The 25,084-nt window shown below is 48.3% G+C and overlaps 1 protein-coding gene across 1 annotated transcript in view; it reads right to left on the bottom strand.

The window, feature by feature from the left end:
* Nucleotides 1–1,831: 1,831 nt before the first annotated feature.
* Nucleotides 1,832–25,084, bottom strand: part of LOC140394815 (arrestin domain-containing protein 5-like) — a 44,762-nt gene continuing 21,509 nt past the window's right edge. Inside the window, exons 2-3 of the mRNA XM_072481996.1 lie at nt 4,479–4,705; nt 1,832–2,420 (exon numbers count right to left, since the gene is read on the bottom strand). Of these exons, the coding sequence (XP_072338097.1) occupies nt 1,938–2,420; nt 4,479–4,705 (710 nt within the window). The 3' untranslated portion in view covers nt 1,832–1,937. The remainder of the gene's footprint in view (nt 2,421–4,478; nt 4,706–25,084) is intronic.

Below are 25,084 nucleotides of genomic sequence, written 5' to 3'. Positions count from 1 at the left end.
ACGGTCACCCTCAGTTTTCTCTGCAGAATATGAGAGCTGGGCCAGTGATTCACTGTGTAGCATTTATATTTACATCATTCTTCCAGGTTTCAGTGGCTCGTCTGCCAAGATCACAGCAGTCAGGAGAACCACCACTAAATATTCAACCTCTGAGACTCCGTGAGCTATTTGGCCAGGCAACAGGTCACAGCCGAGCCTGACCCTGCCCTTAACTGATGCCCTCATAGGGGTAACTGAGCAGTAATCAGGAATAAGATCTGGGGCTGATTATTCTCTTTCCTATCCCAGGAGTTAAAAGGGCTGGCATCAGGAGCATAAGACCCATCCAATTACGCAGGCCCTTATCCCATTCATCCTGATCATTTTATCCATTATTTACTTAGATTAACTATTGCGAACATACCTTTTGCTAATCTTACATGTGTGGATTAAGTCAGCAGTTGTTAGCATCATTATTCAGTAAAATGTTTTTGTACAAATTGAACTTTTCCCCTCCAAGGCCGACACAGATCCTGACCAAAATAGCTCCCCAGTTACCACCACAGTATCAGCCAACTCAGAGGCTGACCAGTGGTGAGGAAGGGTCATGTGTGAAACATCAATCTTTCACACAAACATTTCCTGCATCTTACTTCTGATTTCCAGTGCTGCTCCAACACTCAAGAAGCTCAACATCATCCAGGCCAAAGTAGTCCGCTTGGTTGGCACCCCTTCCACAAATATTCACTCCCACCACCATCAACAAAGAGTAGCAGCCGTGTGTACCAGCTACAAGATGCACTGCAGGAACTCACCAAGGCTCTTTAGATAGTACCTTCCAAACTCATGACCACTACCATCTACAAGAACAAGGGCACAGATACCTGAGAACACTACCACCTAAAAGTTCCCCTCCAAGTCACTTGCCATCCTGACTTGGAAATATATACCCGTTCCAGGGTCAAAATCCTGGAACTTCCTCCACAACAGCACTGCAGGTGTACCTACACCACATGGACTGCATCAGTTTAAGAAGGCAGCTCACCACCACTTCTCAAGGACAATTAGGGATGGGCAATATATGTTGGTCTAGCCAGTGACGCACACATCGCATAAATTAATTTTTTTAAATTCCAGAATTCTCGTTTTTCTTTGTTATCTGAGGAACATGGAAGTTTTTACACTTGATAAAGCTTGCCACTTGTTGACTTCCAAACAGTGTTGTTGGTTGGTACTGTTGGTGCTGAATCTCTGCTTGAGGGTTGATCTTCCCCTCTGCTGGGGCAGAGATCTCATTATATAGAAGGTAAGTAGCTTTACAGTTAACACTTGGCCCATGTTCTTTCAGTGTAGTTGGATCATGATCCAGTAACTTTCGTCCTAACAGCACTGTGGGTGTACCTATACCAGATGGACCACAACGGTTCAAGAAGGCAGCTCACTGCCACCTTCGCGAGGGCAATTAGGGGCAGGCATTAAATGCTAGTCTTGCCAACGACCTCTCACATTCTACGGAGGAATTTTTAAAAGTGATCTGTTGGTTTTATTTCGATTGCTTGAGAGAATCAAAGAGGAATTATCCAAGTTTCTCCCCCTCTGAGTTTTTGTGTCCCTACCAGGAGATGGCACTGTTGAGAGGGGGGGGGGGGGGGGGGGAATGGGATGAGGCAGGTTGGACGGTGGTTAGGATGTATCTCATCACAATGCTCCGACCTGTGGGCCAAGCTTGATGGACTAACTGGTCTTTTCTTGCCTGTCATTTTTGCATGTATGCCACCCACATCCATCATACAACATGACGTTGAATAAATGTTTTATTTAAATTTTCAGTTAAGAAAGATAAAGACATATTTGTTGGTTTGGATTTAGCAGCATTCATATCTATTTAACATACAGTATTATGTATCTGGTCTGGAATTAAATATAAGTTGGATATTCAAACCATTCAATTGCAAGTTCTAAAGAGAAATGTGCACTGGAGTTGTTCCAATCTTAATGGGGACTGAGGCTGTCACTGAGACACGATGCGCCGGGATGGGAATTGTCACTTGCAGCTCGTATGTGATTGATATAATTTTACACCTTGACATGTCACTGACAACCATTGGTTTGGGCAGCTGTAAGGATCCAAGGATTTTTGTGAACTGTCTTGGCGGGGCCTCAATCACTGCCTCCATCTTTTTCAGCTCACTCTTCTCAATGAACTCTCTGTAATGGTCACACAACGCCTCCTGAACAAATGCCTTATACTTGATCTCAGTGCCAATCGAGTAAGAGATTAGCCGGATAAACTTCCCCGTTCGGTTGTCTATTTCAGATGTGATGATGATGTCTTCTCCAGGGACGAATCCACTCTTGCCCACTGTTACATTCATGGCGATCCCTGGGACCCTCCAACACCAGTACGAGATCTCTTTCTCGGCCGTGAACAGCAGAGGGAGCTAGAGATAAAGGGAATAAATATGAAATGGAAAATGCTGAAGGAATACAGCAGGTCAGCCAGCATCCATTAGGGGGATACAACAATTTAGATAAGAGTTTGATAAAGAGGACTGGATAACACTTGCGTGGAGCATAGACCACTACAGCCAAATTACTTTTTTCTGTGGCATATGCTCTAGGTAACTAAGCAAGATTAAAACACTTCGGCATCAGACTCTCTTTTCTCCTTATTGGTGATGATGGTCAGTCTTAGTTCGATGACAGCAGGTTGTGGATTCAAGGCCCATTCTAGAGGCTTGTGCACAAAATGCAGACTTTCAGTACAGATCGATTCCTAACATGTCATTACATTTCTAACCCAGTAAGAGTAAACCCATTCAGTGGATTGGAGGCAAAACGTGGAGTCATAGATCATGGAATGGCTACAGTACAGGAGGCGGTTATTCAGCTCATTGCATCTGTGCTGGCCTCTGACAGAGCAATTCACTGAGTGCCGCTCTCCCACCTTTTCCCCATCGCCCCTGTACATAGAACAGTACAGCACAGAACAGGCCCTTCGGCCCTCGATGTTGTGCCGAGCATTGGCCGAAACCAAGATCAAGCTACCCCACTCCCTGTCATTCTGGTTGCTTCCTTTTTAGATAATGATCCAAATTTCCTTTTGAATGCCTCGATTGAACCTGCCTCCGCCACATGCTTCCAGATCCTAACCACTCGCTGTGTAAAAAGGTTTTCCCTCATGCTACCATTGCTTTTTCTTTTGCCAATCAACTTAAGTCTGTGCCCTCTGGTTTCTGATCGTTCCACCAATGGGAACAGTTTCTCCCTATCTACTCTGTCCATTTGAACACCTCTATCAAATGTCCTCTCAACTTTCTCTTCTCCATGAGAACAGCCCCAGTTTTTCCAATCTCTCCAAGTAACTGAGGTTCCTCAACCCCGGAACCATTTTTGCGAATTCTTTCTGCACTCTAATGCTTTTACATCCTTCCTAAAGTGTGGTGCTTAGAACTTGATGTAATACTTTAGTTGAGGCCGAACCAGTGTTTTATTTCTTTATCATTTCTTTTCTTTTGTACTATATGCCCCTATTTATTTATTTAAATTTAGAGTATCCAATTTTTTTTTTCCCCAATTAAGGGACAATTTAGCATGGCCAATTCACCTACCCTGCACATCTTTGGGTTGCGGGGTGAGACCCAAGCAGACACGGGGAGAATATGCAAGCATCACATGGACAGTGACCCAGGGCCAGGATCGAACCTGGGACCTCGGCGCCATGAGGCAGCAGTGCTAACCACTGCACCACCGTGCCACCCATATGCCCCTATTTATAAAGTCCAGTATTCTGCACACTTTATTAAACACTAATTCCACCTGTCCTGCCACTTTCAATGATTTATGGACATGGACCCCCAAGTCCCTCTGTTTCTGCATTGCTTTTGGAATTGTACTCTTTATTTTATATTGTCTCTCTGCATTCTTCTCATCAAAACAAATCATTTCACCCTTCTGTGCGTTAAACTTAATCTGCCACCTGTCTGCCCATTCCACAAATTTCTGTCCTTTTGAGGTTCTGCACTATACTCAGTTCACAAAACTTAAGTTTTGAGTCATTCCCAAATTTTGCCCTGTACCCCAAGGCCGAGTTCATTAATATATACCAGTAAAAATAAAGGTCCTAACACTGTCCGAACACAGTCATACCCTGGGTAACTTCCCTCTAAATCTTCCTCCAGTTCGTAAGATAACTGTTCACTAAGCCTCTAAGCAAATTTTGTATCCCAAGTTGTTATTGTCCCTTTTATTCCAACTTTGCTCAAAAGTGGGTTGTGCCAGACTTGGTGAAATGTCTTTTGGAAATCCATGTATACCACATCGACAACATTACCCTCATCAATCCTCTCTCTTACCTCATCAAAAAACTCAAGCAAATTAGTTAAACGCAAATTGCCTAGAACAAATCTGGAGACAGGTGTGCATTGTCAGTTGCGCTACTAATAGTTTGCACCACATACTGTTCACCAATTCTAGCATCTCTCACAATGAGTAGGTACCTTGTTACTGGGGTCAAGATTGAGGTTGAACGTTTCCTGTACTTTCAAGACCTTCTCCACCTGTGCTAGGGTTCCGTCTATGGCCGTGCAAAATGCCCGCACATAATAATCGATTTTCCCATGACTGCCATTAAAACTAGATGGGAGGGCATCCTCCAGTTTGTGGCTGAACTGGAAGACATGGGGGCCGGCTTCCAGGGTCTGTTCCAATCCTCCAGCATCGTAATCTGTGGAGAGAAAGGTGGGTGCACTTTAGGTACGTGTTAGCAAAAGAATGAAAAACTTACATTTATTTGGCACCGTTCATGATCTCAGAATACCCCAAAGCACTTTACAGCCAATAAAGCACTTTTAAAGCACAGTCATTTTTGTAACGCAGGAAATGTGGTGGCCATTTTTTTTTTGCACACCAAGTTGTCACAAACATTAATATGATAAATGGTCAGATAATCTGTGATCCTGATATTGGATAAGGGGTACATTGATAAATATTGGACAGGCCAATGGAAAGAGAGCACCCTGCTGCTCTCTTCAAAAGAATGTGTTGTCATCTCTAAGAGCCACCCGAGAAGGCCGGCATGGGACTGGATTAATGCTACCCAATCGACAGACCTGTCTCCGTTTAAAGTGTCCCATTGGAGGCCCACTCTATCTCACCTCACACTCCTTGAACCCAGTTTTTGCTCCAAGGAGATAGGTGTGGGATAGAGTCAGCTTGCCAACCCTGGAAGCAAATCATAGGCAGCCATGGGAGTGGGCGAATCATTTCTCTGGGACTTTGTCCCAGTTGTTTTAGAAACTGTTAGGCCCTCTAGTCCTCACCCCTCATACTAGCTCACCCCCACCCACTTCCAAGCCCTCTCTTCCCCATGCCACATCCATTCCAACTCATGGCCCCTCACCACCCCACACACCCCCATGCCCCTCATACCCCCATTCCACCTCTATTGGCACTCGCCCAGCATCCAGCATTGACAATCCTCAGGAGCCATGTAAAGATGAAAAAAACCTAGAACAATCTAGTACACTTCTTACTCATTCATACTTTTTGATAAATGTTTTTAATTGTGTTTTTGAACATTGTATATTTACAGTTATGTACACAGATTAAAATATATATATATATATATATATATAGAGAGAGAGAGAGAAGAGAAAAAAACTGGTAGGATATTGTGCACTAGCTCAAAAACAACAACTCTGTACAGTTAGCAATATTATGTTTAACAAATAAGTAGGCACCTGTCTGTCGGGGGGGGGGGGGGGGTACATAAACATTTGGGTGCCGGAGAAACAATTACAGTAGTTATGCCCAATACAGGGAGGGCAATACGCGGATGGAGCTGGTGTTGGTGTTGTCACTTGCCTCTCTCGGACGGTTTTCGCTGCCGTTGTCATTGCGCGTTCACCTCCACTTCGGCCGTTCATCCCGTCTTTCACCCGTATTTTCCTTGCTCTCTGTTACTGTCTTTGCCAAGTTTGTTGTCGTTTCCCATGCTTTCCTTCTGGCTATCATTCCCTCGCCCCCCCCCCCCCAATCTGGTTTTCCACCCCCTCACCCCCCACCGGCCAACCACACAGCTGGCTTTACCCACCAGATTGTGCAGCACTCTGTGCAAAATAAATACATGTGTGGCCAACAGCATGAGGTTGGTGGGATGGGGCTGGAAAAAGCTGGCTACATGGGAATCCTGAGGTTGAGGTGCAGGTTTTAAAGGGTGCCCCGATCTCCAATAAAAAAAATAGGACTCACCCCCTCCTCCCCCCCCCCCCCCCACACACACACGGACACAGGGAACCCTCAAAGACACGGAAATGCCCCCCAACAAAGGAAAGGGGAGGACCCTGATGCACAATCAATGACCACTATAGCGAAGTTGTAGTCCAACTGAAGGCTTTAATAAGCTAGATGTTTCCCCCAGCAGCTCAGGTACAGAAAGAGGACTGCTGGGGTGGCACGGGCTCTTATACTCCATCTTGCAGGGCGGAGCTACCATACAGCTTGACCAATAGGAAACATACAATATCTACCAATGGTGTTCCAGCATTACCAGGTACCGTAATACCTCTACACAGACTACCACAGACCCGTAATGAACTCCCCAAAGGGGCCTCCCTTAAAAAGCATTTATATCTACTCCATAAATGTATGACCTTCACATTACAAAATAAGACCCTTGGAACAGCTGTAATGGGATCTCAGCACAATGTTCTTGTTTTCCCCTTTGGTTTTCCTGCCTGTGTGAATCATGCCTCAACAACTTCCCGCACTGGCAAAATTTGGATCTGTCAGAAATGCGGTCATTTTCAAAAAAAACGAAATGAGGTCATATTTCCATCAACCATTTTAAAAGGTCGCAGAGCCTTCCTGGCTCTACGAAAATCAGGCTTATGGCTTCAGTTTAACATGTCAACCAAAAGACATTATTGCCAACAGTGCGGCACTCCCTCGGTACTGTACTGGATTTTATGATCAGCCTCAGCTGAAAATGTACTCGGGTCTTTGTCAGTATGATTCACCAATGTCTCATGAGTGAGTTGGAAACTACAGAGACTTTTCTACCAGTACAGCATCAGGAGTTGATATTGTCATTCCAATTGAAAAATCTAGGTGAAGGTTCATAGCCCAAAATGCAGAACACCACCAAAACTGAAAACTGCAGAATTATAAAAGTTGAAAGCATGGAGCACCAAGGGAGGACTCCAGCCAAGTTAGAAAATTGTGGCAGAGAGGGAGAGGAGCACTCTTACACAAACACCAGAGAATTTTCAGAATTCTTAAAGGTTGACATCAACATTGCCACCATAGTGGGCGGCACCGTTGCGCAGTGGTTAGCATTGCTGCCTCACGACGCCGAGGACCCAGGTTCGACCCCTGCCACGGTTCACTGTCCGTGTGGAGTTTGTACATTCTCCTCGTGTCTGCATGTCCGACCAGCTGCAGTCGAGGGCTGGCTGCACTCGGTTTCGCGACCGCGGTTTGCGTGCAGAAAATCCCGGAGTTCCCCTCGGGGGATGGGGGGGCGACTCGGTGTCGGATGCCAGGTCGTCCACCACCTCGCTGCAGACGGACCCAAAATCATCCCCTGTGCCCCCCACCGAACAGCCGTCCTCCTCCAGGCAGTCGCCGTCTGGGACAGAGTCCTCCACAACATTAAGTGTGGCGGATGGCACGGTCCCACCAACCAGCCCTGGGTCTGCCTCGATCCCACCACCCGGATCATGGACAGACGGGTTCCTCGCAGGCTCCTCTAATTGTATCAGGCCGGAGGGAGGTGCCGGCTCAGAGCCCCTCGCCTCTTGTGACGCCGAGCCACCAGATAGACCTGGGAACAGTTCCGGAAAAAGTTCCCACATGGGGATGGGAACGCCCGGCATTCGGGATGGGAGAGGGGGCTCTCCTCGCCAACACCGCCCAATGACCATGAGGTCAGGGAGCCACCACAGCCCTCCGCGTTGCAAAAAGGAACGCCTCTGGGGTGCAAAATGGCACCGGGCGGAATGAACCCTTGGTGTCTTGCTCAGGGGGCTGCGACAGGTCAGGGGTCGAAAGGTGATGGGCTTTGTCTAATCTCTTCATTGGGCACGGTGTAATGTTGAGGGGTAGGGGTCGGGGCACCACCCTCTCCGCACCGGGGTGGGGGGGGGGGGGTATCATGATGTTTCTCCCCCCCCCCCCCCACTCCAAGGAGTGGCGCTGCTTGCGGGGGGTGACCTGAGCAGAAGAAACCTCCATCCTCGCGTCGCCCCCCCCCCCTTCCCTCAACACTTGCCCCTGGGTTTGAGATATTGGCGTCTTCCGCACTAGCCTGGGAGCACGCACATCACCCCCCCTCCTTGCTGACCCGCGCCAAAACGACGCCGGGTCCAATACCCAACGGTGAGGCATCAATTGGCCCGGGATGAGCTGGAGTGTCCGTGGTGCCACCAGGCCGGAGTTCCAGGGCGCAGGAGTCTCTCGGCTGATGGGGCCGGGGGTATTTGGAGCCGATCCCTGCCTTGCCTTCTTTTGGGCCTTGCTGCCTTGCCCTCCCTCCTCCATGACGGCAGCCGTTTGTGGGGTTAGGGTGATAATGCCAATGGAGGGAGGGGGACTGGCGATGCCTGTGGTGGCTTTGGAGGGCAAGTTCTTCCGCATGAGCACCACCTTCTAGCAGGCGTGGCACTTCATGCTATCCGCAGACCAGGAAATGCGGAATGTCTCCCCTAGAATCCCCCCTCTATACATCCTCCCTAGCCAGGCGGATGAAAGCCTGGTGCCAGAAGGAGTAGCTGTGCCTGAAGGAGGGGATTCTTCCGGGAGGGAGCGGCGCCACCTCGGAACAAACCTCCCCCAGTAGTTGGAGGTGGGGGTGGAGGAGCTCGGCATGGAGGTCAGGCGGGACATTGGACAATATGACCCTCTTGGCGGTGACCTCAAGAGGGTCCACTGCCACGTAGGTCCCGCCCATCGCGAGCCCCTTTTCAAGGGCGAGGTGAACCGCCCTCTCGGCCCTCAGGAAGAACACGATTTTCCCGTACATTTGAGAGGTGGCCACAATGGCCGAGGACCCCGGCCATCGCACGAACGCATGCCTCTATGGTGACAGTGGGGTGAGCATAGCACTTTATGCCCAGCTTTCGGGTCAGCAACCAGCAAGTTGGCGGGGCTGCAGGAGCAGTGGAGGCCGAAGAGGCCACTGTGATGATATTCAAACATACATCATAACACATACATAATGATAGACAGACCAACAGACCAATTAGCACATAACACGACAGCCAATCACAGACAAGAGCAGACACAGCAGAAGACAAGAAACACGACACCTGCTGGCCAGTCCATCTGGAGACAGCACAGGGCCAGGACCTCATTAGCAAGACACTCACACAGTCACCACGTGCTGAGTACCAAGTCAGATGTGTAAATAGTTAGTTGGAATAAAACTGCGTTGTACCAATCGCAACCGTGTTGGTTCGTCTGTACCTCAGAGCACCCAACACCTCAGCCACCACCCCCCATTAGGTGGCTCTGGTCGGCCCCGCCACTGACGTAGGCGGAATGGCCATCAGGGGGAAAAGAGGAAAAAGAGAACAAGGGACACAGTGGGACGAGGTCAGCAACACAGGAAGGTGGGGCACCGTAGATGGAATGGTGAGAGACTCCTGAGACTCCGGGTGAAGCTGGAGGGTGGGAGGATTGGGGATATTCAGCCCAGGAGGGGGCCCAGCAAAAAACACAGTCCGTGCTCCCACCCTAGGTCGCCACACTGAGGTAAGTGACGCTGGTTCAAAGAAGTCTTCGGCCCAAGTAGGACTCAGCAAAATACAGTCTGTGCTCCTGCCCTGGAATGACCAGCTAATGGTCCTCAACCCGGGTGGGGCCCAGCAAACAAACAGTCCAAAGGGGCTTTACTCCCACCTGTTTTTGCAATCACCTTCCTGTTGTTCTTTTTCCTTCCTTCCTTCCTTCTCTCCTCTCTCCTTCCCGCTCTCCTTCCCCAGGCACTTCAGCAGCAACCAGCACTGGACACAGCAGCAAACTGAGCAACAGAGACAGAGAGCACCTGCAGCCACTCAAGGCATGCTAAATTGCCGCTTCATTTGAAAAAATAATTGGGAACTCTAAATTTTAAAAACACAATGACACCACAACAGGAAATAAGTGGAGCCCTCAGGATGAGTAAATCGGATGAGTGAATTTCTTCCTTAAATAGACTCAGAGAGTCTGAGGTGAGGGGCTGGAGGAGTTATGGGGTCCAGCAGGTAAGCGGAGTGATGTTATAATTCGCTGTCGTCAGTCTTTCCTTAATATTGGTTCATTAACATAACCCAGAGAACACAGGCACAAACCTGCATTTCCTATTTCCCCCTCCCTCCCTCCCAAACACAAAGTGTAAACCAGCACTTATATATACTTAAGAATAATGCCCTATGGAGTTGGTACATCCTCCCTGTGTCTGCGTAGATGTCACTCCTACAACCCAATGATGTGCAGGGTATTGGCCACGCTAAATTGCCCCCTAATTGGAATTTCTTTTTCAAAAACTGCCCTACCCTTTCTCCAATTAGTAACAGCTGCTGTCAAATGCAACTGCATTCGGACAAGGTTGCAAAATTAGCAAGCGTGAGCTTCAAGGAAGTGATGTCAAAAAAATAGAAAAGTTACACCATCACAAAGGAGGTGGTGTTGTAGTGGTATTGTCACTGGACTAGTCATCGAAAGACCAAGGATATTGCAGATGGTGGAATTTAAATTCAAATTAAAACAAATCTGGAAATAAAATTCTAACATTGATCATGAAGCCATTGTTGATTGTCTTAAAAACCACCTGGTTCACTAATGTCCTTTAGGGATGGAAATCTGCCATCTTTACCTGGTCTGGAATACACGTGACTCCAGACCCATAGCAATGTGGTTGACTTCTAATGCCCTCTGAAATGGCCTAGCAAGCGGAATGATGGCACAGTAAGTTAGCACTGTTGCCTCATAGTGCCAGGGAGCCGGATTCGATTCCAGCTTTCGGTGACTGTTTGTGTTAAGTTTGCACATCTCCCCATGTCTGCATGGGTTTCCTCCGGGTGCTCTGGTTTCCTCCCACAGTCCAAAGATGTGCAGGTCAGGTGGGGTTACGGGGTAAAGGCGGGGGTGTGGGTTGAGAAGAAGGGTGCTCTTTCGGAGAGTCTCCTTCTGCACTGTAGGGATTCAATGGATTTTAAGCCACTCAGTTGTATCCAACCGCTCCAAAGAAAACAAAAAGAAATGAAAATGGATGGACCACCTAGCATTGACTGAGGCATCAGAAGCAATAACATTAAACCCAACGCTATTGAACCTGCAAAGTCCTCCTAACATCTGGGGGCTTGTTCCAAAATTGGGAGAGCTGCCTGACAAACTAGTTGAGCAGCAGCTTGGCATAGTCATACTCATGGAATCATAGCTTACAGATAATCGGCAGGATAGACCCAGCGGAGGTGGCGGTGCAGTCGGGAGGGAGTTGCCCTGGAAGTCCTCAACATTGACTCTGGAACCCAAGAGGTTTCATGGCACCAAGTCAAACATGGGCAAGGAAACATACTGATTATCACGTGCCATTCCCCCTCAGCTGATGAATCAGTACTCCTCTATGTTGAACACCACTTGGAGGAAGCACTAAGGGTGACACGGGCACAGAATCTATTCTGGGTGGAGGGCATCAATTACCAAAAGTGACTCGGTAGTACCACCACAGACAGAGCTGGTCGGGTCTTAAAGGTTCCAGTCTAGCAGGCTGGCTCTGTGGCAGGTGGTGAGGGAACCAACAAAAGAGAAAAAATACTTGACCTCATCCTCACCTACCTGCCTGCCACAGCTATATCTGTCCATGACAGTATCGGTAGGAGTGACCACACAGTCTTTGGGAGATGAAGTCCCATCTTCACATTGAGGATGCCCTCCATCATGTTGTGTGGCACTACCATTGAAACAGATTAGCAACTTAAGACGAGGCATCCATGAGGCGCGAGGCTGAGAGCTATGTGGGTAGCATGTTTCTAGATGTGGTTACCCTGTAGCTTAGGAGAGTGCAAGGACAGGGAAGGATTGGAACAGGTCCTGACTACCGGTGAAAGTGATTATTTCTCTGGGGAGACCGGCCACAGCCATGTCCACAGCATCCTTGATTTGAACAGCTGTACAGGAGGAGAGGAAGAAGATTGAGCAAGCAGTATTGACTGAGGATTTTATAGTCAGGAGAACAGACAGGTATTTCTGCAGCTGCAGACATGAACCCAGGATGGTATGTTGCCTAAGAGAAAATGCTGGCAAATCTCAGCAGGTCTGGCAGCATCTGTAGGGAGAGAAAAGAGCTAACGTTTCAAGTCAAAGTCAAAGCTATAAAACAGTGAAAGTGGGATATATTTATACTGTGGAGTGAGAATGAACAATGAGTCATAGCCACAGAAACCCATGGAAACCGGGTGCTAATATCCACAGAAACCACAGGGACATGGCAGTCCCCAGAGAGAACAAAAGGTGTGAAAGGCCAAACAGCAGAGAAACTAACATCAGAGGGTAAACTGTGACAGATGTAGATGCGGGGGAGGGGAAGGGGGAAGCAATATATATATATATATAAAACCCCCACCCATCTTATCCACCTTTTCTTACCCTTTCTCCCCTTTGCTTCCCTCACTTTTACATAGTATGTTGCCTCATTGGTGCAAGGGTCAAGGATTCAACTGAGCAGCTGCAGAGCACTCGGAGAGAGAGGGTAGGGCGAACAGTCAAAGATCATGATCCCTACCAGTACCAAAAACAAGAAATAGATCTTTCAGGCAGATGAACTAGGAAAGAGACTAGCAATCTCTGAATTACCCCTGGTGCCACGTGCTAGAAATAGGAGGACAGAGCAGATGTTTGCATGGCTAGAGAGATGGTACAGGAGGGCTTTAGATTCCTGGCAGTCTGGCACCGATTCTGGGCGAGATGGGACTTATACAGGTTGGAGAGATTTTACCTGAATAGTGCTGGGTCTAGTGTCCTCACTGGCTGATTGGCAACTATTGTTGGGGTGGGTTTAAACTAACTTGGAAGGGGGATGGTAATCAGGATTTAGCATTAGAAAGGTAAAACAAGGAGCATGAAGGATTGGTAAGGACAAATAGCACTAGACTAAGAAATAGTAAAGTATTAGATGGGGTAAAAGTAAGAGTGAATGTAATAAGGTCTAATTTAAATGTGTGAAAAATGTATGTAAATACAAAAGGCCCGGTAAATAAGATTGCGATACAAGATGCTGGGCTACGGAGAAAGGGCGGATGAGTGGAAGTAGCCGATTTCTTCTTGTAGAGAGCCAGCAAGGACACTTGGACTGAATAGCCTCCTGTAAACATAGAATATTTTATTCTATGATTCTATGAAAGTACGGAAGGAAGCCATTGAACAAATGGGCAGCACGGTAGCATAGTGGTTAGTACAGTTGCTTAACAGTTCCAGGGTCCCAGGTTCGATTCCCGGCTTGGGTCACTGTCTGTGTGGAGATTGCACGTTCTCCCCGTGACTGCGTGGGTTTCCTCTGGGTGCTCCGGACACCCGGACACAGTCTGTCAAGAAATGCAGACTGGAAACCTTTTTACCCATCTGCCTGGCCTCTGAGTGAAAAACAGAATACACTACTCATAGCCCTCATTTTCTTGCCAAATGCCTCCCCTAATCTTGAAATGTCTGTTGTTTTGTTATGCGCTTGACGTAGCATAAGCTGCTTCCTTGATGTGCACTCTGACAAAGGAAGGTTCAGACTTGGAGATAGCTTTAACACATTTATTACTGTTAACTATTCTCCTACTTGGATTCAACGCTACTGTTAATCCTTCTATAGCTACTCAGACTGATGAACCAGTCTGCTACAATCCCCGTGGTGGGAGTGATGTGTTTCAACTCAACCCTATGTACACACTGAGTGTCTCCACTGGAAAAGAGACTGAGAATGTGTGATGTGTCCTTTTATATGGGTCGGTGTAATGCCCTCCTGTGGTAGTGTCACCTCTGTGTGTATCGTGACTGCCCATTGGTCGTGTCCTATCTTACTGACCTATTGGTTGACTGCCTGTGTGTCATGTCTCTGGTGTTCCCTCTAGTGTCTAACTAGGTGTAGTGTATGTACATTAACCCTTTGTGTATTTACAGTGATGTATATCACCACATTTACCCCTTTTTTCATGTTACATATTTTCTGTACAGTGTTAAAGAAAATTGAACAAACTAGGTAGATGAGTGATACTCTGTACAAGTTATGATAACAGTGATCATTAAACAATAAGTCCAAATCATATGCATGAGTCCAAAGTTCATGAATTATTATAGTCGAGTGGCTTTCTTGTTTGGTTGGTGAGTTGGTGATGTTGATGGTGGCATTGCATTGTAAATGCCAACAGTGTCCCTGTGCTGAAGGAACCAAGAAGTGGTCAAATCACTTTGTTGTCTGATTTGGACTCTTTTTTTTCTTTCAATGCTTGTGGTGGTAATTCTTGATGGCATCTGTCCTGAAAGCCAGGTTGCCTGATGGTAGTGCAGCAAACGTGAATTGGTAAGATGCATCATCCTGCCGTGGTATGTCATTGTGCTGAGCTGAGCAGTAACAGTGTCCTTCATTTGCAGAATTGTACCATGTCGTACCAGTTGTAGTTCCATTGGTGTTGTTTTTGGCGTTCTTGTTGTCGACGTTGTTGCCTTTGGTACACTTCTTGCTATTGTCTTTGATGTTGTTGTTGTGGTGGTTGGTTTTGTTGCCGTGTTTGCTGCACTCAAGGACCGCATTCTGTGGATAATACGAGTCCTTCACACAGTTGCTCGTGTTAGCGTGCTTTGTGGCATCTACTGTCTCTTTGAGCGTGCCGTAACTGAGTTTGCGGCGCTCCTCGACTGGAATCATGTCCGGCTTACTTGAATCAGCTTTGGATTGTCGATGCTCCCCGTCTGGAGTCTGGTCTGTTTCACCTGAATCGGTTTTGGTTTATCGAAGCTCCCCATCTGGAGCCCTTTCTGGTTCACCTGAATCAGCTTTGGTTTCTTGATGCTCCACGTCCGGAGTCAAAACGTTCAGGAATGCATTTGCTTGTGGAGAGGCTCGAGCGAATGAGGTTTGAAGTAAGGTGGTGTCACCGGAGTCACCAGTAGTCTCACTGTGATTGTCGAGTGCCTCTGTACACACTAGCTGAGGTCTGTCACGTTGCACATCTGGTATGGGAAGTGGGATACCTTTGTCACTTGTCTCACATACAGTGGGTAGAGCCTCAGTGTCTTCTTGTTGTACACTTGAGCGAGGTAGACCGTCAGAGTCTTCTTCTTGTTCACTGGAGTGTGGTAGAGTGTCAGAGTCTGCTTGCTGTACACTTGAGCGTGGCAGACTGTCATAGTCTTTCTGTTGTTCACTTGAGCGTGGCAGACTTGCATTTTCTGCTGCTGGTTGCTCAGAGGAGGTTGCTAGACCCTCATGGTCTTGTTCATGCAAGGACTGTGCTTTGGAGTCTTGCATTGGAGGCTGTCCACGAGCTCGCTGTGGAGGCTTGTGTCACTCCCTCTGTGGAGTCTTGCAGCGTTCCCTGTGTGGAATCATGCATTGGTCTCTCTGTGGAAATTGTCATCACTTTTTGTTCATGCAAGGACTGCGCTCTGGAGTCTTGCGTTGCTTCTATCGCGGAGTCTGTCCACGAGCTCGCTGTGGAGGCTTATGTCACTGGAGTCATTTCTTGTGTGGAGACGTGCAGTTGTCTCGCTGTGGAATCTTTCATCCCTTTCTGTGTGGAGGCTGGGACCCTTTGTGGTGCGTGGACCACTCTCTGTGTGAAGTCGGGGACCCTTTGCGGTGCATGGACCACTCTCTGTGTGGCAGCAGGCCGCTCTCTGTGGGCTTGTACCGCTCTCTGTCTCTTGGTGTCAGGCCACAGTATAAACCTGCACTCACGAGTCGGGATGTCGTATATGTTGGGCTGAAGATTCCCCAATCCGAAGAACTCGTCGTCGTGGTCGTCAATGTGCAACACGTCTAGTTGCGGTTCGGATTTGGTACTGGGGTAGCCACCCAAGGTGAAATGTTCGTCTGAGTCATTGTCTTCTAGGCCCATATCATCACGTTTTGTGTCGGAGCTGGCATTGGGCTCGCGATGTCCAAAGAAGAATTTAAGGTCTGAGTCATAGTCTTCAAGGACTGTATCATCTCTACGGGCAGTGCTAACTGCTTGTTGCAGGGTTCTGCAGAGGTTACTTTCAGCTACTGGTCGAATTTCAGCCATTGTGCTGTTGTTCGAGGTGAAAGAAACTGGTTTTACGGCTTAAATTTTTTTTCCCGTGTTTTGGGACATTTCCCCTTTAAGTGGGCATGGTCCGGGGCCTCTGATGTCACGACGCGTGTGACGTAGTGCGTCGGAAGCGATTGCGCATGCGCAGATCACTGTTCCTTTACTTGGGGCCTTTTTTGCAATTGCGCATGTGCGGCTTCTCACGTATGCGCAAACGGACCTTCCCGTTCTGTGCGCTCTTCGCGCAACTACGCATGTGCAGCACCTTTTCCAAGATGGCTGCAATTTACAACTGCCGTTCGTTGCTGCAAGCCTACCTCGCGGTGAGCTTTGGCGCATCTTTTACCTTTTCTTCTTGCATGGTCCTCGCAGAATTCTTGGAAAATGTCCAGGACTGCCTGGAAGTCGCTCTTGTTTTTGCCCCTTTGAGTATTTCATAGAATTTATAGTGCGGAAGGAGGCCATTCGGCCCATCGAGTCTGCAGCGGCTCTTGGAAAGAGCACCCCACCCAAGCCCACACCCCTACCCTATCCCCATAACCCAGTAACCCCACCCAACACTAAGGACAATTTTTGCACACTAAGGGAAATTTAGCATAGCCAATCCACCTAACCTGCACATCTTTGGACTGTGGGAGGAAACCGGAGGGCCCGGAGGAAACCCACGCACACACGGGGAGAACGTGCAGACTCCGCACAGACAGTGACCCAAGCCGGGAATCGAACCTGGGACCCTGGAGCTGTAAAGCAATTGTGCTAACCACTATGCTACCGTGCTGCCCCTTTATTTGAAGGTCTGGAAGATTTCAGCTGCTTCTGGATCCGCGATGGTAAGTAGAAGCTTTATTTTTTTCTGCATCCGCCACGCCATCTAAGTCGGACGCTACCAGGTAGATCTCGAATCTCTGCCGGAACCAACGCCAGTTTTCACTGAGATTGCCGTGGTACTTGAGCTGCTGTGGAACCGGAATCCTGAACATCATCTTGCCTGGCTGTTGTTGCTGGTTGTTACTGTTTGCTGAGTTGAAACTATATGGATTTAACAGTCACTCCTGGAACCATGTTTTGTTATGCTCTTGACGTAGCATAAGTTGCTTCCTTGATGTGCACTCTGGCAAAGGAAGGTTCAGACTTGGAGATAGCTTTAACACGTTTATTAAACTATTAACAATTCTTCTCCTTGGATTCAATGCTACTGTTAATCCTTCTATAGCTACTCAGACTGACAAACCAGTCTGCTACAATCCACGTGGTGGGAGTGATGTGTTTCAACACAACCCTGTGTACACACTGAGGGTCTCCACTGTAAAAGAGACTGAGCATGTGTGATGTGCCCTTTTATATGGGTTGGTGTAATGCCCTCCTGGGGTAGTGTCACCTCTGTGTGTATCGTGTCCTATCTTACTGACCTATTGGTTGACTGCCTGTGTGTCATGTCTCTGGTGTTCCCTCTAGTGTCTAGCTAGGTGTAGTGTATGTACATTAACCCTTTGTGTACTTACAGTGATGTATATCACCACATCTGTTAGAATCAATCTGGACCATCTTCTATGCAACGCATTCCAAACAGCTACCCTCTGTTTGAAGCGGTGATATTTGATTTGTCTATTTTCCTTTCCTTTTCTGAGCTCCGTCACTTAGTCCCTATTTTAGCAGCCTCTAAAAATTGGAAGGTGGCAGTAGCGATGGTTTTTTAAAAATATATTTTATTCCAAGTGTGGAGCTTGCACATTCTCCCAGTATCTGCTTGGATTTCACTCCCACAACCCAAAGATGTGCAGGTTAGGTTGGCCACGCTAAATTGCCCCTTAATGGGAAATAAATAATTGGGTACTTTAAATTTATTTTTAAAAGGAAATATTTTATAACAAACATATTCAAAAAATACAAAAACATAAATAATCCTGGGAACCCTCTCCCCAACTTACAGCTTTACAGTCAATACAAGTTTTCCCCCTTTTCACCCCCACCCCCCACAATGAACAATTCCTTGAACATGGCCATGGACAATCCCCACCATACCTCACAGCTGTCCGCTGATCCCCTCAATTCAAACTTAATTTTCTCCAACCGGAGGAAGTCGTATAGATCCCTAGCCAGGCCACCACCCCCGGCGGCCCAATCGACCGCTATCCACCAAAACTCTTCACTGGGCAACTAGGTGGAGGCCATGACGTCAGCCCTCCTCTCCTCCATCAGCTCCGACATTTCCAATATCGCCACCATCGGGTATGGCCCGAACTCCACCCCCACAATCTTTGCTAGTGTCCCTCCCAATATCTCTCCAACCTCTCACAGCCCCAGAACATATGCGTATGGTTTGCTGGTCCTCGCCCACACTTCTCACACTCATCCGCCGCCCCTTGGAAGAACCCACTCATCATTGGCCGAGTCATGTGCACCCTGTGTACCACCTTAAACTGTATCAAACTCATCCTCACACACGAGGAGGTCGAATTCACCCTGTGCAGCGCTTCATTCCACACACCCCAACCTATCTTCCCCCCCCACCCACTCCTCCTCCCATTTCTCCTTGATCCTCACCACGTATGTAACCCCTGCTCCCCAGCCACCCATATATATCCCCAATTCTACCCTCCCCTTCCACGTCCGGAAGCAACAATCGTTCCAATAGGGCATACTTCAGCAGCCTGGGAAACACTTTCCACACCTTCCTTGAGAAGTCCCTTACTTGTGAATACCTAAATTCACTTCCGTTCAGAAGTTCTACCTTCACCTGCAGCTCCTCTAGACTTGGGAACCTCTATTCCAAATACAAGTCTCTCGCCCTCACCAGCTTCTCTCCACCTCCTGTATCCACGGCTTAAACCCGTGGTTATCACACAACGGCGCTAACACCAACATCCCCTCCATCCTAAAGTGCCTCCTCAGCTGGTTTCACACCCTAATCATGGAGTGCAACACCAGGTCTTCGTGTATCTCCTCGGTGCCAGCGGTAGCACCGCCAACACCTTTTTTTTTTTTTTTAATTTTTTTATTAAAGGTTTTCATAAAATATCAATAACAAAATGAGAAAGAAAAAAGAACCCAACAGGGTTAAGTACAAAACACAATCTAAAAAAGCAACCCCCCAAACCCCTCCCCCCCTGTACCTAAATAATAAATCAACATTAACACCCCGACTTAAGACAACAGGTGTATACACCCCCTCAGACACTTCCAGTGTAAATAACAAACAAAAATAAAGTAAACCCCCCCCCCCCCCACCCCCCGAGCTGCTGCTGCCATTGACCAATGTCTATCGTTCTGCCAGAAAGTCTAAGAACGGTTGCCACCACCTAAAGAACCCTTGTACCGACCCTCTCAAGGCGAATTTCACCCTCTCCAATTTAATGAACCCTGCCATATCGCTGATCCAGGATTCCACGCTTGGGGGCCTCGTATCTTTCCACTGAGGGAGAATCCTTCGCCGGGCTACCAGGGACGCAAAGGCCAGAATTCCGGCCTCTTTCGCCTCCTGCACTCCCGGCTCCTCTGCCACCCCAAATATTGCGAGCCCCCATCCCGGTTTGACCCTGGATCCTACCACCCTCGACACCGTCCTCGCTACGCCCTTCAAAAATTCCTCCAGCGCTGGGCATGCCCAGAACATATGGGTGTGATTTGCTGGGCTCCCTGAGCACCTAACGCACCTGTCCTCACCCCCAAAGAACCTGCTCATCCTTGTCCCGGTCATGTGTGCCCTGTGCAGCACCTTAAACTGTATGAGGCTGAGCCTCGCGCATGAAGAGGAAGAGTTCACCCTCCCTAGGGCATCTGCCCACGTCCCCTTCGATCTCCTCTCACAACTCCTCCTCCCACTTACTTTTCAACTCCACCACCGAGGCCTCCTCCTCCTCCTGCATCACCTGGTAAGTTCGCCAACACCTTGTTGGACCCCCTACAAGACTCTTCCTCCATCCTAACCCATTCCAGCCCCTCTCCTTCCCACCATCACCTCACTTTCTCCATGTTTGCTGCACAATAGTAGTGCAGCAGGTTTGGTAATACTTCTGCAGAAGGCCATCTTCACCGTGGCACCTTCCCTGCCCAAATAAACTCTGAAATTACTGTGTCCCAACTTCCAAAAAAAGGCCTTCAGAATAAAAATCGGGAGCGTCTGGAATATAAAGACGAACCTTGGCAGGACATTCATTTTCACCACTTGAACCCTCCCCATCAGCGTCAGGTGCAGTGTATCCCACCGCCTAAAGTCCTCCTTTATCTTCTCCACCAACTTTGTTGTTCCACTTAGGCAATGTCATCCACTCCCCAGTCACCTGGATCTCCAGATACCGAAACCTATCCCTGGCTACCCTAAATGGCAACCCTCTCCTAAATTAGCTCCCCCTCTCGCCTGATGTAGCTGCCCAAACACCCTTCCCATCATCAACCTATCAAACTGCCCCTGTAACTTCTCTCTCTTCACCAATCCCTCCACGGTGGGGGCCCTCAAATACTCCCTGTCCACCTCTATTATCTCGTCCAAAAATCATTCGTACTGCTCTCTCCTTTTCGTATCTCCGTGCGCCTTGAAGGAGATAATCGGCCCTCGAATCACTGCCTTCAACGCCTCCCAGAATGTAGCCGCCGATACCTCCCCATTTTGGTTCAAATCCATGCAATCCTTAATCACTGAAGGTAACCAAAACTGGGCAAATGGAGGTTCCCTCTCCATAGCAGGTAAGAACGTGGTCACGAGCTGTGATGCGCTCTTGGTGTTGTACACATGGTGAAGATTTGGTCCATTCCTCACTCCTGCACTGCGGCGATCACCTGAGCCATCTTCTGCTTTACCTGGAGGTCAGAAATGAGCCAAATTTGCAGGGACACAACGTACATACCTCCAGATAAAGGGGGGGAAATGTACCCAATGTCGCTCCCATCCCGATGACCATTTTTGTGTGCGGCTGCATCAGACTGTGTGCATAGACTCTCGGCATGCAAACACCAAATGCCACTACGTGCTGAGGTTCTACCTGTCCCCGTGTTGCAAAGGACAGGTCTGGCCATATTATTGCGGTATTATCCAAGCAGTTGGATGGTGCAGTACTAACACCTATCCCTCGTGATAAAGTTCATACAGAAAAACACTTTTGATCACCAACCCATCAGTCTGCCTGTAAAGTCCTAGAGGTCCAGTGGGAAAAGAAGATGTCAGATCCTGTTGGATAGTTCCCTGAGCAGACTGTCAAAGTCGTTTAGAAGAATACCCTATCACCAGAACTTTTAAACTAGCACCAAGACGTAGCTTAGCTGGTGGTGAAAAAGGCCCTCCCTGCATGCAGAATCTCACTCACTCTGTATGTTGCACTCGAGGTGGCTGTGGTGGGGATGAGACCATTGTCTCCCTCCTTGTGAAATGTACCTTTGCATAGAAGGTCTGGAGAGAACAAACAACAATACAGCACAGGAACAGGCCCTTCGGCCCTCCAAGCCTGTATCGGTTATGAGAGAGATGCAGTGGTGTTTGCTGAGGTTCATCCTGAGCAGCAGGACTCGATACTCTACAGATTGTTCCCAGGGACAGACACTAGATAAACGTCAATGCTACAGGAGGATCATCAGCATGGGGAAAGACATTCTGTGATCTGCCCAAAGGTCGCTGGTCTCCCAATGCAAAGAGTTTCCCTCAACCTAGAGTTGCAAATCGACACATTCCAAGGTCCAGGAATATGTGCTGAGGGACACAGTAAAGCTTGGGACAGCGGCCACAGAGGCACAACGGGGAAAGAGGTCGCTGTCTAAGTGGAACAGAGCACACAGCAGTCTCTTACTTCCCTCTGAGAGGCAGGCCTAGCACTAAGCTCGTCTAGCTTGTTTACAATCGCTTGGATGTTTGCCAGGAGTATGTGCTGGGGAGAGGAGACTTCAAACCGCGTTGCAAACCGTCATGTTTCCCTTGCTTCCTACGTCAGCCGTAGTGCACTGAGGGGCTGGAAATTGTGTAGAACCCCTCAGGCTGTATGCCGGACATTGACCGTGCATTGTAAATATTAAATATGGTTAGCACTATGGTTTCACAGCGCCAGGGTCCCAGGTTCGATTCTTGCTTGGGTCACTGTCTGTCGGGAGTCTGCACGTTTTCCCTGTGTTTGCGTGGGTTTCCTCCGGGTGCTCCGGTTTCCTCCCACAGTCCAAAGATGTGCAGGTTAGGTGGATTGGCCATGCTAAATTGCCCTTAGGTTAAATGGGGTTGCTGGGTTGCGGGGATAGGGTGGAGATGTGGGCTTAAGTAGGGTGCTCTTTCCAGGAGCCGGTGCAGACTCGATGGGCCGAATGGCCTCCGTCTGCACTGTAAATTCTATGATAAAGATTATTGAAAATGTATTGAGGCACCTGATAGAGAAAAATGCTGTACAGAGAAAAGTTGAATTCTATTACACTCTCTGTAATTTTCAAGTTGAAATATTTTGACATGAAATATATGTTGCAAATATTGAGAGTTTTACAATTGTATTGCGGCACTTCAGAATGAAACATGCTGCTTGGAGACAAGTTGAATTTTATTGCACTTTCTGTAATTTTCCAGTTGAAGTGTTTTGTCATTTACTTTTATGAATAAAGTTTATTTGAGGAAAAATGTTGACCTGACAAGAGTTCCAAACCAATTTGGTGTAATATCTTGTATCAATTTCCCATGGTCCACCCATGGACCAGTTATCTCAGCTGAGAAGCCAATCATGAGCAGCTTTCTGTGTTTCAGATAGCCAATGGTTGCTTTGACACAACCAACCAGATGGTCAAATGTGAGCCCTGTCATGGAAAGGCCACCCAGCCCGACTTACCGGAAGCTGGAGAAAAGGAGAATCGACATGGAGGCCCAGCCAGGCCTACCCCAAGGCCTGATCTCAGGAATGCCCGACCTGACCACCAACACTGGAACTGACCATGTGGCCCAGCCCCACCTGACCCAGGAAGACATTGCCAGCGGATCAGACACGCCAAAAGGTAGACCAGCCCTCATGGAACACCAGGGCCCTACCAGATCGCGATCATGCCGCCCTATCAACCCCAAAATCGCAACCACTGCCCGAGACACCGGCAGGCACAACCACTTACCTTCCACAAGGTCAGATGTTTCCCATCGGATCCCGGGACCATCCAGAAGCAGTCACCGACCTGCGAAGGAAACGCGGCGGTCTGCAACGCGGTTTCAATTCTCCTCTTCCCAGCATATCCTGGCAAACGTCCAAGTGATCGAAAACAAGCTGGACCAGCTTAACACTAGACTTCCCTCTCAGAGGGAAGTAAGAGACTGCTGCGTGCTTTATTTCACAGCGACATGGCTCACCTGTGCCTCACCAGACTGCGACATTCAACCTGACGGCTTCTCAATACACCGGATGGATCTGACGGCATCATCGGGCAAATCAAAGGGTGGAGAAGCTTGCCTTCTCATCAACTCCTCCTGGTTCTCGGACGTGGCGACTCTGGCAAACTATTGCTCCCGGACCCGGAATACCTGACAGTGAAGTGCCGCCCCTATTACCTTCCACGAGAGTCTACATCTCACCCCAGACGGAAGCTTGATGAATTGTACACAGCTATAAATAACAATGAAACAGAATACCCGGAGGCCTTGTTCATGGCCGGGGACTTCAACCCAGCCAACCTCAAGAGTGTGCTGCCAAAATTCCACCAATGCATCTCCTGTCCCATCAGGGGCGCCAACATTCTTGACCACTGCTACAGAAACATCAAGGGCATAGACCGATCCATCCCCCGACCGGACTTCGGAAAATTGGACCACAAGACGGTACGCCTTCTCCCGGCATACAAGCAGTAACGCAATAAGGAGAATGCGGTTAAGAAGGTCTTACAAGGCTGGTCCTGTAGCCACTTAAAATGGCCAACTCCCGATTTAAAATGGCGAACGGCAAAGGCTGATGGGAAAGTCAGCCAACAGGACAAAAACAAGCAGCTGCAGGTTGGCTGTGTATTTACCTCTGGGAAGGCCAGACAAGATTGATACCAGCAACCATCAGCATAACAAAACACCAGCCATCTGCATACTAATGAGCAATCCCCGGGAACAATGAGCAACATTTAGACACACAAAGCAAAACCAGACTCTTCGGTGCCAGCAGAAGCCTCCACAAAAGGAGGTGAACGACCACCTCAAGACCGCCCATCGATCAGGGAACCGCTCCAGCATTGGAGAAAATCGAATCAAGTGATTGGGACCAGGTACAGGGTCCGCCCCGAAAGGCGGGAAGCCCCTGGGGACTATAAGAATTGAGCCCAAAGTTCAAGGCGCTCTCTTCCAGCTCTTCCCCAGCTCTTCACCACCGCTTCGCCAGCTCTTCACTCTTCAGCAGCTGGTCGAAAACTGTAAGTCTTACTTCAACGCTCGCTACGAGATAGGCGCTCCTAGCTATCAATCTGTACCAACTTCGAATCCCGCAGGTTCAGAACCCGAACGAAAGGCCATTTGTTTCCCTGACCTGGTGGGCCAGTTCCAAGTTAAGTATAGGCCTGTTAGTTGTAGAAGTAGCTTAAACGTAGAATTTGTGCATGAGTAGTGATTACTGTGTATAATAAATGTGCTTTGATTTAAATCTTACTAATCGGTGTATTGGACTATTGATCATTACTCGGACTTGAACCACGTGGCGGTATCATAAAGATACCTGGCGACTCAAGAGCAAAGGTAATAAAACAGAGCAATTAAACTAAGGCAAAGTTAGCAACAGTCCGAGGCAATGGAAGAGCTCCTACCCGACTGCTTGGAGTCACTGGATTGGTCTATATTCAAGAACATAGCGGCCAACCTAAACAAGTATGTCACCAATGTCACAGATTTCATCAGTAAGTGTGTAGAAGATTGCGCGTGCATTCCCCTATCG

Source organism: Scyliorhinus torazame, chromosome 18, assembly GCF_047496885.1.
Source record: "Scyliorhinus torazame isolate Kashiwa2021f chromosome 18, sScyTor2.1, whole genome shotgun sequence".
In the NCBI taxonomy this organism is placed as follows: domain Eukaryota; kingdom Metazoa; phylum Chordata; class Chondrichthyes; order Carcharhiniformes; family Scyliorhinidae; genus Scyliorhinus; species Scyliorhinus torazame.
Note: the sequence above shows the minus strand (reverse complement) of the source record. Positions and strands in the feature narration are given on the sequence as shown.